At 49.3% G+C, this 16,864-nt stretch overlaps 1 protein-coding gene across 2 annotated transcripts in view; it reads left to right on the top strand.

Moving 5' to 3' along the window:
- The window catches only part of DOCK11 (dedicator of cytokinesis 11), a 981,167-nt gene that overhangs the window by 401,722 nt on the left and 562,581 nt on the right, over positions 1-16,864 (top strand). For both annotated transcript variants that reach the window (XM_063937505.1, XM_063937504.1), the window contains exon 30: positions 10,494-10,605. In XM_063937505.1, the coding sequence (XP_063793575.1) occupies positions 10,494-10,605 (112 nt within the window). The remainder of the gene's footprint in view (positions 1-10,493; positions 10,606-16,864) is intronic.

The following is a 16,864-nucleotide window of genomic DNA, read 5'->3' as shown; positions in this document are numbered from 1 at the left end:
AACACCCCCTAAGGTGGACAAGGCGCTCACACGCTTATCCAAACAAGTGGCGTTACCCTCTCCTGAGACGGCCGCACTTAAGGATCCATCAGATAGAAAGATGGAAGTTATTCAAAAGAATATATACACACATGCAGGTGTTATACTACGACCAGCTATAGCAACTGCCTGGATGTGCAGTGCTGGAGTAGTTTGGTCAGAATCCCTGATTGAAAATATTGATACCCTAGATAGGGACAATGTTTTACTGTCGTTAGAACAAATAAAGGATGCATTTATCTATATGCGTGATGCACAGAGGGATATTTGCACACTGGCATCTCGGGTGAGTGCTATGTCCATTTCAGCCAGAAGAGCCTTATGGACACGACAGTGGACAGGCGATGCGGATTCAAAACGTCACATGGAGGTTTTGCCGTATAAAGGGGAGGAGTTATTTGGAGTTGGTCTATCAGACTTGGTGGCCACGGCTACTGCCGGGAAATCCACTTTTTTACCTCAAGTCACTCCCCAACAGAGAAAGGCACCGACCTTTCAACCGCAGCCTTTTCGCTCCTACAAAAATAAGAGAGCAAAGGGCTTGTCGTACCTGCCACGAGGCAGAGGAAGAGGGAAGAGACACCAACAGGCAGCTCCTTCCCAGGAACAGAAGCCCTCCCCGGCTCCTGCAAAAACCTCAGCATGACGCTGGGGCCTCTCAAGCGGACTCGGGGACAGTGGGGGGCCGTCTCAAAAATTACAGCGCGCAGTGGGCTCACTCGCAGGTAGACCCCTGGATCCTGCAGATAATATCTCAGGGGTACAGGTTGGAATTAGAGACGGATCCTCCTCATCGTTTCCTGAAGTCTGCCTTACCAACCGTCTCTTCCGAAAGGGAGAGGGTGTTGGAAGCCATTCACAAGCTGTACGCTCAGCAGGTGATAGTCAAAGTACCCCTATTACAACAAGGAAAGGGGTATTATTCCACTCTATTTGTGGTACCGAAGCCGGATGGCTCGGTAAGGCCTATTCTAAATCTGAAGTCCTTGAACCTCTACATAAAAAAGTTCAAGTTCAAGATGGAGTCACTCAGAGCAGTGATAGCGAACCTGGAAGAAGGGGACTTTATGGTATCCTTGGACATCAAGGATGCGTATCTACACGTTCCGATTTACCCCGCACACCAGGGGTACCTCAGGTTCATTGTTCAAAACTGTCACTATCAGTTTCAGACGCTGCCGTTCGGATTGTCCACGGCGCCTCGGGTCTTTACCAAGGTAATGGCCGAGATGATGATTCTTCTTCGAAGAAAAGGCGTATTAGTTATCCCATACTTGGACGATCTCCTAATAAGGGCAAGGTCCAGAGAACAGCTGGAGACAGCTTTAGCACTATCTCAAGAGGTGCTAAGACAACACGGGTGGATTCTGAATATTCCAAAATCCCATTTAATCCCGACAACTCGTCTGCTGTTCCTAGGAATGATTCTGGACACGGTTCAGAAAAAGGTTTTCCTTCCAGAGGAAAAAGCCAAGGAGTTATCCGATCTGGTCAGGAACCTCCTAAAACCAGGAAAAGTGTCAGTACATCAATGCACAAGAGTCCTGGGAAAAATGGTGGCTTCTTACGAAGCAATTCCATTCGGCAGATTCCATGCAAGAATATTCCAAAGGGATCTGTTGGACAAATGGTCAGGGTCGCATCTGCAGATGCACCTGCGAATAACCCTGTCACCAAAGACAAGGGTGTCACTTCTGTGGTGGTTGCAGAAGGCTCACCTATTAGAAGGCCGCAGATTCGGCATTCAGGATTGGATCCTGGTGACCACGGACGCCAGCCTGAGAGGCTGGGGAGCAGTCACACAAGGAAGAAACTTCCAGGGAGTATGGACGAGTCTGGAAAAGTCTCTTCACATAAACATTCTGGAACTAAGAGCAATCTACAATGCTCTAAGCCAGGCGGAACTTCTCCTGCAAGGAAAGCCGGTGTTGATTCAGTCGGACAACATCACGGCGGTCGCCCATGTAAACAGGCAGGGCGGCACAAGAAGCAGGAGTGCAATGGCAGAAGCTGCCAAGATTCTTCGCTGGGCGGAGAATCACGTGATAGCACTGTCAGCAGTGTTCATCCCGGGCGTGGACAACTGGGAAGCAGACTTCCTCAGCAGACACGATCTTCATCCGGGAGAGTGGGGTCTACATCCAGAAGTCTTCAACATGTTAATAGACCGTTGGGAAAGACCAATTGTAGACATGATGGCGTCTCGCCTCAACAAGAAACTGGACAAATATTGCGCCAGGTCAAGAGATCCACAGGCAATAGCTGTGGACGCACTGGTAACTCCTTGGGTGTACCAGTCAGTGTATGTGTTTCCTCCTCTGCCGCTCATACCAAAGGTATTGAAGATCATACGGCAAAGAAGAGTAAGAACAATACTAGTGGTTCCGGATTGGCCGAGAAGGACTTGGTATCCGGAACTTCAAGAGATGCTCACGGACGAACCGTGGCCTCTACCTCTGAGAAGGGACCTGCTACAGCAGGGTCCCTGTCTTTTTCAAGACTTACCGCGGCTGCGTTTGACGGCATGGCGGTTGAACGCCAGATCCTAAAAGGGAAAGGCATTCCAGAAGAAGTCATTCCTACCTTGATTAAGGCACGGAAGGAAGTCACCGTGAAACATTATCACCGCATTTGGCGAAAATATGTAGCGTGGTGCGAGGATCGGAGGGTTCCGACGGAGGAATTCCAACTGGGTCGTTTCCTACATTTCCTGCAATCAGGATTATCTATGGGTCTCAAATTGGGATCCATTAAGGTTCAAATTTCGGCCCTGTCAATATTCTTCCAAAAAGAATTGGCCTCTGTCCCTGAGGTCCAGACTTTTGTCAAGGGAGTACTGCATATACAGCCTCCTGTGGTGCCTCCGGTGGCACCGTGGGATCTAAATGTAGTTTTAGATTTCCTCAAATCCCATTGGTTTGAACCATTGAAAAAGGTGGATTTGAAATATCTCACATTGAAAGTGACTATGTTACTAGCCCTGGCCTCTGCCAGGAGAGTATCTGAATTGGCGGCTTTATCTTATAAAAGTCCTTATCTAATCTTCCATTCGGATAGGGCAGAACTGCGGACTCGTCCGCATTTTCTCCCTAAAGTGGTATCAGCATTTCATCTGAACCAACCTATTGTGGTGCCTGCGGCCACTAGCGACTTGGAGGACTCCAAGTTGTTGGACGTTGTCAGAGCCTTAAAAATATACATTGCAAGGACGGCTGGAGTCAGAAAATCTGACTCGCTGTTTATATTGTATGCACCCAACAAGTTGGGCGCACCTGCTTCTAAGCAGTCGATTGCTCGTTGGATTTGTAACACAATTCAACTTGCACATTCTGTGGCAGGCCTCCCACAGCCTAAAACTGTAAAAGCCCACTCCACAAGGAAGGTGGGCTCATCTTGGGCGGCTGCCCGAGGGGTCTCGGCATTACAACTCTGCCGAGCAGCTACGTGGTCGGGGGAGAACACGTTTGTAAAATTTTACAAATTTGATACCCTGGCAAAGGAGGACCTGGAGTTCTCTCATTCGGTGCTGCAGAGTCATCCGCACTCTCCCGCCCGTTTGGGAGCTTTGGTATAATCCCCATGGTCCTTTCAGGAACCCCAGCATCCACTTAGGACGATAGAGAAAATAAGAATTTACTTACCGATAATTCTATTTCTCGGAGTCCGTAGTGGATGCTGGGCGCCCATCCCAAGTGCGGATTATCTGCAATACTTGTACATAGTTATTGTTAACTAATTCGGGTTATTGTTAAGGAGCCATCTTTAAGAGGCCCTTTCTGTTGTCATACTGTTAACTGGGTTTAGATCACAAGTTGTACGGTGTGATTGGTGTGGCTGGTATGAGTCTTACCCGGGATTCAAAATGCCTCCCTTATTGTGTATGCTCGTCCGGGCACAGTACCTAACTGGAGTCTGGAGGAGGGTCATAGGGGGAGGAGCCAGTGCACACCACCTGACCTAGTAAAGCTTTACTTTTTTGTGCCCTGTCTCCTGCGGAGCCGCTATTCCCCATGGTCCTTTCAGGAACCCCAGCATCCACTACGGACTCCGAGAAATAGAATTATCGGTAAGTAAATTCTTATTATTCCATGCTCCATGTAAAACACAGGATCAGCCGCTATTGTGCTACGATCGCTATTAGTGGATTTTAGGACATGTCTGCATGTGCAAAGTCTTAAACTTAAACTCTTCAGAACGCAGTCTAAGTCCAGAGTAAAGGGGGAAGGGCGGCGCAGCCGCTGCGATCCATAGGATGTGGGCCCGCCGCCTGCCTTTGCAGCTACTAATGTGTCCCACTATAGCTTTGCTGCGTATAGCAGCGCGCGGTAATGGCATAGCGATGTGAACACATAGTGGCATGCCGAGTGTGTCCTTATCATAGTCTGCTCCTGTGCCCCGCCTGCAGCCATTGATGTCTATGCCTAGTGGGAGCTGTGCCACTCTATGCCGCGATCAGTGTGCGCATCACAGCAACACTTTAGCTGAGCACTGTAGGCTGTTAAGGCAGGGGCCAACCCTAATCATGTATAGCAATGCACTCGCATGTTAGCGGGGGTGGGGGGTCAGGACCTGGCATGCGGGGTGGACTTGCCCTGTGCTCGGCGTCCCCCGCATGTTAGTGTAAAGTGTTGTAGTGCACAACTACAATCCCTGCTGATTCGGGCCCTGTGTTTGTTATCCCAATTATCATGTATGTCATTAGTCTAATTGAATTTAACTGGCATGACCTGAGAGATGAAGCCATGTGACAACATATTTTTCTCTAACGTCCTAAGTGGATGCTGGGGACTCCGTCAGGACCATGGGGAATAGCGGCTCCGCAGGAGACAGGGCACAAAAACAAAGCTTTAGGATCAGGTGGTGTGTACTGGCTCCTCCCCCTATGACCCTCCTCCAAGCCTCAGTTAGGTTTTTGTGCCCGTCCGAGCAGGGTGCAATCTAGGTGGCTCTCTTAAAGAGCTGCTTAGAAAAAGTTTTTTAGGTTTTTTATTTTCAGTGAGTCCTGCTGGCAACAGGCTCACTGCATCGAGGGACTTAGGGGAGAGAATTTCAACTCACCTGCGTGCAGGATGGATTGGATTCTTAGGCTACTGGACACCATTAGCTCCAGAGGGAGTCGGAACACAGGTCTCACCCTGGGGTTCGTCCCGGAGCCGCGCCGCCGACCCCCCTTACAGATGCTGAAGATTGAAGGTCCGGAAACAGGCGGCAGAAGGCTCTTCAGTCTTTATGAAGGTAGCGCACAGCACTGCAGCTGTGCGCCATTGTTGTCACACACTTCACACCAAGCGGTCACGGAGGGTGCAGGGCGCTGCTGGGGGCGCCCTGGGCAGCAATATTTTATTACCTTAAGGCAAAAGAATACATCACATATAGCCATTAAGGCTATATGTATGTATTTAACCCATGCCAATTATCTAAATCCACGGGAGGAAAGCCCGCCGAAATAGGGGGCGGGGCTTATTCTCCTCAGCACACAGCGCCATTTTCCTGCTCAGCTCCGCTGTGAGGAAGGCTCCCAGGACTCTCCCCTGCACTGCACTACAGAAACAGGGTAAAACAGAGAGGGGGGGCATTTTTTGGCGATATACTGGATATATTTAAGCTGCTATAAGGAACAACACTTATATAAGATTGTTCCCATATATATTATAGCGCTTGGGTGTGTGCTGGCAAACTTTCCCTCTGTCTCCCCAAAGGGCTAGTGGGGTCCTGTCTTCGATAAGAGCATTCCCTGTGTGTCTGCTGTGTGTCGGTACGTGTGTGTCGACATGTATGAGGACGATGTTGGCGTGGAGGCAGAGCAATTGCCGATAATGGTGATGTCACCCCCCAGGGAGTCGACACCGGAATGGATGGCTTTGTTTATGGAATTACGTGATAATGTCAGCACATTACAAAAATCAGTTGACGACATGAGACGGCCGGCAAACCAGTTAGTACCTGCCCAGGCGTCTCAGACACCGTCAGGGGCTGTAAAGCGCCCTTTACCTCAGTCGGTCGACACAGACCCAGACACAGACACTGAATCTAGTGTCGACGGTGATGAAACAAACGTATTTTCAAGTAGGGCCACACGTTATATGATCACGGCAATGAAGGAGGCTTTGCATATCTCTGATGCTGCAAGTACCACAAAAAGGGGTATTATGTGGGGGGTGAAAAAACTACCTGTAGTTTTTCCTGAATCAGAGGAATTAAATGATGTATGTGATGAAGCGTGGTTTAACCCAGATAGAAAAATGCTAATTTCAAAAAAGTTATTAGCATTATACCCTTTCCCGCCAGAGGTTAGGGCGCGCTGGGAAACACCCCCTAGGGTGGATAAGGCGCTCACACGCTTATCAAAACAAGTGGCGTTACCGTCTCCGGATACGGCCGCCCTCAAGGATCCAGCAGATAGGAGACTGGAAACTACCCTAAAAAGTATATACACACATACTGGTGTTATACTGCGACCGCCCATCGACTCAGCCTGGATGTGCAGTGCTGGGGTCGTCTGGTTGGATTCCCTGACTGAAAATATTGATACCCTGGATAGGGACAGTATTTTATTGACTATAGAGCAATTAAAGGATGCTTTCCTTTATATGCGAGATGCGCAGAGAGATATTTGCACTCTGGCATCGAGAGTAAATGCGATGTCCATATCTGCCAGAAGGAGTTTATGGACGCGACAGTGGTCAGGTGATGCGGATTCCAAACGACATATGGAAGTATTGCCGTATAAAGGGGAGGAATTATTTGGCGTCGGTCTATCGGATCTGGTGGCCACGGCAACTGCCGGAAAATCCACCTTTTTACCTCAGACCCCCTCCCAACAGAAAAAGACACCGTCTTTTCAGCCGCAGTCCTTTCGGTCCTATAAGAACAAGCGGACAAAAGGACAGTCATATCTGCCTAGGGGCAGAGGAAGGGGCAAGAGAGGGCAGCAAGCAGCCCCTGCCCAGGAACAGAAGCCCTCCCAGGGTTCTGCAAAGCCCTCAGCATGACGCTGGGGCCTTACAAGCGGACTCAGGAACGGTGGGGGGTCGACTCAAGAATTTCAGCGCACAGTGGGCTTGCTCACAGGTGGACCCCTGGATTCTGCAGGTAGTATCTCAGGGTTACAGGTTGGAATTCGAGAAGTCTCCCCCTCGCCGGTTCCTAAAGTCTGCTTTGCCAACGTCTCCCTCAGACAGGGCGACGGTATTGGAAGCCATTCACAAGCTGTTTGCTCAGCAGGTGATAGTCAAGGTACCCCTCCTACAACAGGGAAAGGGGTATTACTCCACGCTATTTGTGGTACCGAAGCCGGACGGCTCGGTAAGACCTATTCTAAATCTGAAATCTTTGAACCTGTACATACAAAAATTCAAGTTCAAGATGGAGTCACTCAGAGCAGTGATAGCGAATCTGGAAGAAGGGGACTTTATGGTGTCCCTGGACATAAAGGATGCTTACCTGCATGTCCCAATTTGCCCTTCACATCAAGGGTACCTCAGGTTCGTGGTGCAAAACTGTCATTATCAGTTTCAGACGCTGCCGTTTGGATTGTCCACGGCACCTCGGGTCTTTACCAAGGTAATGGCCGAAATGATGATTCTTCTGCGAAGAAGAGGCGTATTAATTATCCCTTACTTGGACGATCTCCTGATAAGGGCAAGGTCCAGAGAACAGCTGGAGGACGGAGTAGCACTAACCCAAGTAGTGCTGCAACAACACGGGTGGATTCTGAATTTTCCAAAATCTCAGTTGACCCCGACAACACGTCTGCTGTTCCTGGGAATGATTCTGGACACGGTTCAGAAAAAGGTGTTTATTCCGGAGGAGAAAGCCAGGGAGTTATCCGAACTTGTCAGGAACCTCCTAAAACCAGGGACAGTGTTTGTACATCAATGCACAAGAGTCCTGGGAAAGATGGTGGCTTCTTACGAAGCGATTCCATTCGGCAGATTCCACGCACGAACTTTTCAGTGGGATCTGCTGGACAAATGGTCCGGATCGCATCTGCAGATGCATCAGCGGATAACCTTATCGCCACGGACAAGGGTGTCTCTTCTGTGGTGGTTGCAGAGTGCTCATCTGTTAGAGGGCCGCAGATTCGGCATACAGGACTGGGTCCTGGTGACCACGGATGCCAGTCTGAGAGGCTGGGGAGCGGTCACACAAGGAAGAAACTTCCAGGGAGTATGGTCAAGCCTGGAGATGTCTCTTCACATAAATATACTGGAGCTAAGAGCGATTTACAATGCTCTCAGTCTGGCAAAACCCCTGCTTCAGGGTCAGCCGGTGTTGATCCAGTCGGACAACATCACGGCAGTCGCCCACGTAAACAGACAGGGCGGCACAAGAAGCAGGACAGCAATGGCAGAAGCTGCAAGGATTCTTCGCTGGGCGGAAGATCATGTGATAGCACTGTCAGCAGTATTCATTCCGGGAGTGGACAACTGGGAAGCAGACTTCCTCAGCAGACACGATCTACACCCGGGAGAGTGGGGACTTCATCCAGAAGTCTTCCACATGATTGTGAACCGTTGGGAAAAACCAATGGTGGATATGATGGCGTCCCGCCTCAACAAAAAACTGGACAGGTATTGCGCCAGGTCAAGAGATCCTCAGGCAATAGCTGTGGACGCTCTGGTAACACCGTGGGTGTTCCAGTCAGTGTATGTGTTCCCTCCTCTGCCTCTCATACCAAAAGTACTGAGAATTATACGGCAGAAGGGAGTAAGAACGATACTAGTGGCTCCGGATTGGCCAAGAAGAACTTGGTACCCGGAACTTCAAGAGATGCTCACGGAGGATCCGTGGCCTCTACCTCTAAGACGGGACCTGCTTCAGCAGGGACCGTGTCTATTCCAAGACTTACCGCGGCTGCGTTTGACGGCATGGCGGTTGAACGCCGAATTCTAAAGGAAAAAGGCATTCCGGAAGAGGTCATTCCTACACTGGTAAAAGCCAGGAAGGAGGTGACTGCACAACATTATCACCGCATTTGGAGAAAATATGTTGCGTGGTGTGAGGCCAGGAAGGCCCCCACGGAGGAATTTCAACTGGGTCGATTCCTACATTTCCTGCAAACAGGATTGTCTATGGGCCTCAAATTGGGGTCCATTAAGGTTCAAATTTCGGCCCTGTCGATTTTCTTCCAGAAAGAATTGGCTTCAGTTCCTGAAGTCCAGACCTTTGTAAAAGGAGTACTACATATACAGCCCCCGGTTGTGCCCCCAGTGGCACCGTGGGATCTTAATGTAGTCTTGGATTTTCTCAAATCCCATTGGTTTGAGCCGCTCAAATCGGTGGAGCTGAAGTATCTCACATGGAAAGTGACCATGCTACTGGCCCTGGCTTCAGCCAGGAGAGTATCAGAATTGGCGGCTTTATCATATAAGAGCCCATATCTGATTTTCCATACGGACAGGGCAGAACTGCGGACGCGTCCTCATTTTCTGCCTAAGGTGGTGTCAGCGTTTCACCTGAACCAGCCTATTGTGGTGCCTGCGGCTACTAACGAGTTGGAGGATTCCAAGTTGTTGGACGTGGTCCGGGCATTGAAAATATATATTTCCAGAACGGCGGGAGTCAGAAAGTCTGACTCACTGCTTATATTGTATGCACCCAACAAGATGGGTGCTCCTGCTTCTAAGCAGACGATTGCTCGTTGGATTTGTAGCACAATTCAACTTGCACATTCTGTGGCAGGCTTGCAACAACCTAAATCTGTCAAGGCCCATTCCACAAGGAAAGTGGGCTCATCCTGGGCGGCTGCCCGGGGAGTCTCGGCATTACAACTCTGCCGAGCTGCTACTTGGTCAGGGGCAAATACGTTTCCAAAATTCTACAAATTTGATACCCTGGCTGAGGAGGACCTTGAGTTCTCTCATTCGGTGCTGCAGAGTCATCCGCACTCTCCCGCCCGTTTGGGAGCTTTGGTATAATCCCCATGGTCCTGACGGAGTCCCCAGCATCCACTTAGGACGTTAGAGAAAATAAGAATTTACTTACCGATAATTCTATTTCTCGTAGTCCGTAGTGGATGCTGGGCGCCCATCCCAAGTGCGGATTGTCTGCAATACTTGTACATAGTTATTGTTACAAAAAAATTGGGTTGTTATTTGTTGTGAGCCGTCTGTTCAGAGGCTCCTACGTTTGTCATACTGTTAACTGGGTTCAGATCACAAGTTATACGGTGTGATTGGTGTGGCTGGTATGAGTCTTACCCGGGGTTCAATATCCTTCCTTATTGTGTACGCTCGTCCGGGCACAGTATCCTAACTGAGGCTTGGAGGAGGGTCATAGGGGGAGGAGCCAGTACACACCACCTGATCCTAAAGCTTTGTTTTTGTGCCCTGTCTCCTGCGGAGCCGCTATTCCCCATGGTCCTGACGGAGTCCCCAGCATCCACTACGGACTACGAGAAATAGAATTATCGGTAAGTAAATTCTTATTTTTTCTTTTTTTTCACTTTACAGATATTAAATGAATACAAATTTGAGTTTTTACAAACCATCTGCAACCACGAGCATTTCATCCCTCTAAATCTGCCAATGCCGTTTGCCAAACCCAAGCTGCAGAGAGTGCAAGGTAAAGTATGGACCATTTACCATAATAATTTAATATTCATTATTTCTCTAAAGTCCTAGTGGATGCTGGGGACTCCGTAAGGACCATGGGGATAGACGGGCTCCGCAGGAGACATGGGCACTTTAAGAAAGAATTTAGGTTCTGGTGTGCACTGGCTCCTCCCTCTATGCCCCTCCTCCAGACCTCAGTTTGATGCTGTGCCCGGACGAGCTGGGTGCTTTTCAGTGAGCTCTCCTGAGTTCGCTGAGAGAAAGTATTTTGTTAGGTTTTTTTTATTTTCAGGGAGCTCTGCTGGCAACAGACTCCCTGCATCGTGGGACAGAGGGGAGAGAAGCAGCCCTACTCTCTGACGCTAGGTCCTGCTTCTTAGGCTACTGGACACCATTAGCTCCAGAGGGATCGTACGCAGGATCTCACCCTCGCCGTCCGGTCCCTGAGCCGCGCCGCCGTCCCCCTCGCAGAGCCGGAAGACAGAAGCCGGGTGAGTATGAGAAGCAAGAAGACTTCAAAATCGGCGGCAGAAGACTCCGTTCTTCACTGAGGTAACGCACAGCACTGCAGCTGTGCGCCATTGCTCCCACACACCTCACATACTCCGGTCACTGTAAGGGTGCAGGGCGCAGGGGGGCGCCCTGGGCAGCATTTGGATCCTCTTTTTGGCAAAAGTAGACATATATATAGTTGGGCGCCAAGAAAGTGCATATTTAAGCGGGACAGAAGCCCGCCGTCGAGGGGGCGGGGCTTCTTCCTCAGCACTCACCAGCGCCATTTTTTCTCCACAGCTCCGCTGAGAGGAAGCTCCCCAGGCTCTCCCCTGCAGATTCACGGTAGAAGAGGGTAAAAAGAGAGGGGGGGCACATAAATTAGGCGCAAAAACATATTATAAACAGCAGCTACTGGGTTAACATTAAGTTACTGTGTTATTCCTGTGTTATAGCGCTGGGGTGTGTGCTGGCATACTCTCTCTCTGTCTCTCCAAAGGGCCTTGTGGGGGAGCTGTCTTCAAAAAGAGCATTCCCTGTGTGTGTGGTGTGTCGGTACGCTTGTGTCGACATGTCTGATGAGGAAGGCTATGTGGAAGCAGAGCGGAAGCAAGTGAATGTGGTGTCTCCGCCGACGGCGCCGACACCTGATTGGATGGATATGTGGAAGGTTTTAAATGATAATGTTAATTCCTTGCATAAAAGGTTAGATAAAGCTGAAGCCTCAGGACAGTCAGGGTCCCAACCCGTGCCTGATCCTATGTCGCAGAGGCTGTCAGGGTCTCAGAAGCGCCCACTATCCCAAATTGTTGACACAGATACCGACATGGATTCTGACTCCAGTGTCGATGAAGATGATGCAAAGTTACAGCCTACAGTTGGCTAAATCACTCCGATATATGATTATAGCAATTAAGGATGTTTTGCACATCACAGAGGAAACCCCTGTCCCTGACACAAGGGTTTATATGTATAAGGGAAAGAAACCTGAGGTAACTTTTCCCCCCTCACACGAACTGAATGAGTTGTGTGAAAAAGCTTGGGAATCTCCAGATAAGAAAATGCAGATTTCCAAACGGATTCTTATGGCGTATCCTTTCCCGCCAACGGACAGGTTACGATGGGAATCCTCCCCTAGGGTGGACAAAGCTTTAACACGCTTATCCAAAAAGGTAGCCCTGCCGTCTCAGGATACGGCTACCCTCAAGGATGCTGCGGATCGCAAACAGGAGGGTACCCTGAAGTCCATTTATATACATTTAGGTACCTTGCTCAGACCGGCTATCGCATCGGCCTGGGTCTGTAGTGCTGTAGCGGCATGGACTGATAACTTATCAGAGGAGTTGGATACCCTAGATAGGGATACTGTTTTATTGACCCTGGGGCATATTAAAGACGCTGTCCTTTATATGAGAGATGCTCAAAGAGACATTAGTCTACTGGGTTCTAGAATAAATGCTATGTCAATTTCTGCCAGAAGGGTCCTGTGGACTCGGCAATGGACAGGTGATGCCGACTCAAAAAGGCATATGGAGGTTTTACCTTACAAGGGTGAGGAATTGTTTGGGGAGGGTCTCTAGGACCTGGTCTCCACAGCTACTGCTGGAAAGTCAAATTTCTTGCCTTTTATTCCCTCACAGCCTAAGAGAGCACCGTATTATCAAATGCAGTCCTTTCGATCACAGAAACACAAGAAAGTCCGAGGTGCGTCCTTTCTTGCCAGAGTCAGGGGCAGAGGAAAGAAGCTGCACAACACAGCTAGTTCCCAGGAACAGAAGTCCTCCCCGGCCTCTACAAAATCCACCGCATGACGCTGGGGCTCCACAAGCGGAGCTAGGCCTGGTGGGGGCACGTCTTCGAAATTTCAGCCACAAGTGGGTTCACTCCCAGTTGGATCCCTGGGCAATAGAGATTGTGTCTCAGGGATACAAGCTGGAATTCGAAGAGATGCCCCCTCACCGATACCTCAAATCGGCCCTACCGGCTTCCCCCCACGAGAGGGAAATAGTGTTAACTGCACTGCACAAATTGTATCTTCAACAGGTGGTGGTCAAGGTTCCCCTCCTTCAACAAGGAAGGGGTTATTATTCGACCATGTTTGTAGTCCCGAAACCAGACGGTTCGGTCAGACCCATATTGAATTTAAAATCCCTGAACATATACCTGAAAAGGTTCAAGTTCAAGATGGAATCGCTGAGAGCGGTCATCGCAAGCCTGGAAGGGGGGGATTTTATGGTGTCTCTGGACATAAAGGATGCATACCTTCATGTCCCCATTTATCCACCTCATCAGGCGTACTTCAGATTTGTGGTACAGGATTGTCATTACCAATTTCAGACGTTGCCGTTTGGTCTCTCCACGGCACCGAGAATATTTACCAAGGTAATGGCGGAAATGATGGTACTCCTGCGAAAGCAAGGAGTCACAATTATCCCATACTTGGACGATCTCATAAAAGCGAGATCGAGAGAGCAGTTGCTGATCAGCGTAGCACGTTCTCTGGAAGTGTTACGGCAACACGGCTGGATTCTAAATATTCCAAAGTCGCAGTTGGTTCCCACGACTCGTCTGCCTTTCCTGGGCATGATTCTAGACACAGACCAGAAAAGGGTTTATCTCCCGATGGAGAAAGCTCAGGAACTCATGACACTGGTCAGGAACCTATTAAAACCAAAACAGGTGTCAGTGCATCACTGCACTCGTGTCCTGGGAAAGATGGTGGCATCATACGAGGCCATTCCCTTCGGCAGGTTCCATGCGAGGACTTTTCAATGGGACTTACTGGACAAGTGGTCCGGATCACTTCTTCAGATGCATCTGTTAATCACCCTATCCCCCAGGGCCAGGGTGTCACTCCTGTGGTGGCTACAGAGCGCTCACCTTCTCGAGGGCCGCAGATTCGGCATTCAGGACTGGGTCCTGGTAACCACGGACGCAAGCCTCCGAGGTTGGGGTGCAGTCACACAGGGAAGAAATTTCCAAGGTCTGTGGTCAAGTCAAGAGACTTGCCTTCACATCAACATCCTGGAACTAAGGGCCATATACAACGCCCTCCGTCAAGCGGAGACCCTACTTCGCGACCAACCGGTTCTGATTCAGTCAGACAACATCACCGCAGTGGCTCATGTAGACCGCCAAGGCGGCTCAAGGAGCAGAGTGGCGATGGCGGAAGCCACCAAGATTCTTCGCTGGGCGGAGAATCGCGTAAGCGCACTGTCAGCAGTGTTCATCCCGGGAGTGGACAACTGGGAAGCAGACTTCCTCAGCAGACACGACCTCCACCCGGGAGAGTGGGGACTTCATCAGGAAGTCTTCGCACAGATTACAAGTTGGTGGGAACTGCCACAGGTGGACATGATGGCATCCCGCCTCAACAAAAAGCTACAGCGGTATTGCGCCAGGTCAAGAGACCCTCAGGCGATAGCTGTAGACGCCCTGGTGACACCGTGGGTGTTCCAGTCAGTCTATGTATTTCCTCCTCTTCCTCTCATACCCAAGGTGCTGAGAATAATAAGAAAAAGAGGAGTGAGAACAATACTCATTGTTCCAGATTGGCCACGAAGGACTTGGTATCTAGATCTGCAAGAAATGCTCACAGAGGACCCGTGGCCTCTTCCTCTAAGACAGGACCTGTTGCAACAGGGGCCCTGTCTGTTCCAAGACATACCGCGGCTGCGTTTGACGGCATGGCGGTTGAACGCCGGATCCTAGCAGAGAAAGGCATTCCGGATGAGGTCATTCCTACGCTGATAAAGGCTAGGAAGGACGTGACCGCTCAACATTATCACCGTATATGGCGGAAATATGTTGCTTGGTGTGAGGCCAGGAATGCTCCTACGGAGAAATTCCAGCTGGGCCGTTTCCTTCACTTCCTACAGTCCGGAGTGAATTTGGGCCTAAAATTGGGTTCCATTAAGGTCCAGATTTCGGGCCCATCCATTTTCTTTCAAAAAGAGTTGGCTTCTCTACCTGAAGTTCAGACGTTTGTAAAGGGAGTGCTGCATATTCAGCCCCCTTTTGTGCCTCCAGTGCACCTTGGGATCTTAACAGTTTCCTGAAATCACACTGGTTTGAATCACTCAAAACGGTGGAGTTGAAATATCTCACTTGGAAGGTGGTCATGCTATTAGCCTTGGCTTCGGCTAGGCGTTTGTCAGAATTGGCGGCTTTGTCACAAAAAAGCCCCTATCTGGTTTTCCATGCGGATAGAGCAGAATTGCGGACACGTCCACAATTTCTGCCGAAAGTGGTTTCATCTTTTCATATAAACCAACCTATTGTGGTGCCTGTGGCTACTACTGACTTGGAGGATTCCGAGTTACTTGATGTGGTCAGGGCTTTGAAGGTTTATGTAGCCAGAACGGCTAGGGTCAGGAAAACAGAGTCCTTCTTTATCCTGTATGCTTCCAACAAGCTTGGTGCTCCTGCTTCAAAGCAAACTATTGCTCGCTGGATCTGTAACACGATTCAGCAGGCTCATTCTGCGGCTGGATTGCCGCTGCCAAAATCAGTTAAGGCCCATTCCACTAGGAAGGTGGGCTCTTCTTGGGCGGCTGCCCGAGGGGTCTCGGCATTACAGCTTTGCCGAGCGGCTACTTGGTCAGGTTCAAACACTTTTGCAAAGTTCTACAAGTTTGATACCCTGGCTGAGGAGGACCTTGTGTTTGCTCAATCGGTGCTGCAGAGTCATCCGCACTCTCCCGCCCGTTTAGGAGCTTTGGTATAATCCCCATGGTCCTTACGGAGTCCCCAGCATCCACTAGGACGTTAGAGAAAATAAGATTTTACTTACCGGTAAATCTATTTCTCGTAGTCCGTAGTGGATGCTGGGCGCCCGTCCCAAGTGCGGACTTCTTCTGCAATACTTGTATATAGTTATTGCTTCAATAAGGGTTAAGTTATGGTTGCATCAGGGTTGGACCTGATGCTCTGTTATTTGTCATACTGTTAACTGGTTGTTATACACATGTTATACGGTGTGATTGGTGTGGCTGGTATGAATCTTGCCCTGAATTACCAAAATCCTTTCCTTGTACTGTCAGCTCTTCTGGGCACAGTTTCTCTAACTGAGGTCTGGAGGAGGGGCATAGAGGGAGGAGCCAGTGCACACCAGAACCTAAATTCTTTCTTAAAGTGCCCATGTCTCCTGCGGAGCCCGTCTATCCCCATGATCCTTACGGAGTCCCCAGCATCCACTATGGACTACGAGAAATAGATTTACCGGTAAGTAAAATCTTATTTTCAGTTTCTCAGTTTTATATATGAAAACAAACCACTAATCAGCTGAAATAATTGTTCTAAGTGCCCCTTTCTTACATGAATAGAGACAATAATAGTATACACTGATGTTCCTGTACTCCCAGGTAGTAGCAGAACTCTAATTATTATGTAATAGTCACATATACCTAATGTAACCACTCACTTATTTGCCTTCAAGTCACAACTAAGAGCTTTGGGCTACAATTGATATACAGAACGAGGGAAAGCCATGCTCCCCATCCATGTAGAGAGACAGATTCTGAATCACATGATTCCAAATGCAACCGCATCTAGTGATGCACGTGAGTCGCTTCTCTGTGATGACTGATTGGGCGTTACCGGGTGGCAACAGGTTAAAAGAACCGTTACATGAATGTGTTGATAGCGTGTTGCCAAAGCCACTTGCTATTTTAAATTGTTGTGTAGGCAAAGTGTATGCCAAATTCAGCGACATCTCCTTCACCTCGCATGGAATAAGTGGTCAGGATAGTAGTGATGACTTCTTCTCTAGCGAAGAA

Source organism: Pseudophryne corroboree, chromosome 8 (assembly GCF_028390025.1).
Source record: "Pseudophryne corroboree isolate aPseCor3 chromosome 8, aPseCor3.hap2, whole genome shotgun sequence".
NCBI classification, from domain to species: Eukaryota; Metazoa; Chordata; class Amphibia; order Anura; family Myobatrachidae; genus Pseudophryne; species Pseudophryne corroboree.
Note: the sequence above shows the minus strand (reverse complement) of the source record. Positions and strands in the feature narration are given on the sequence as shown.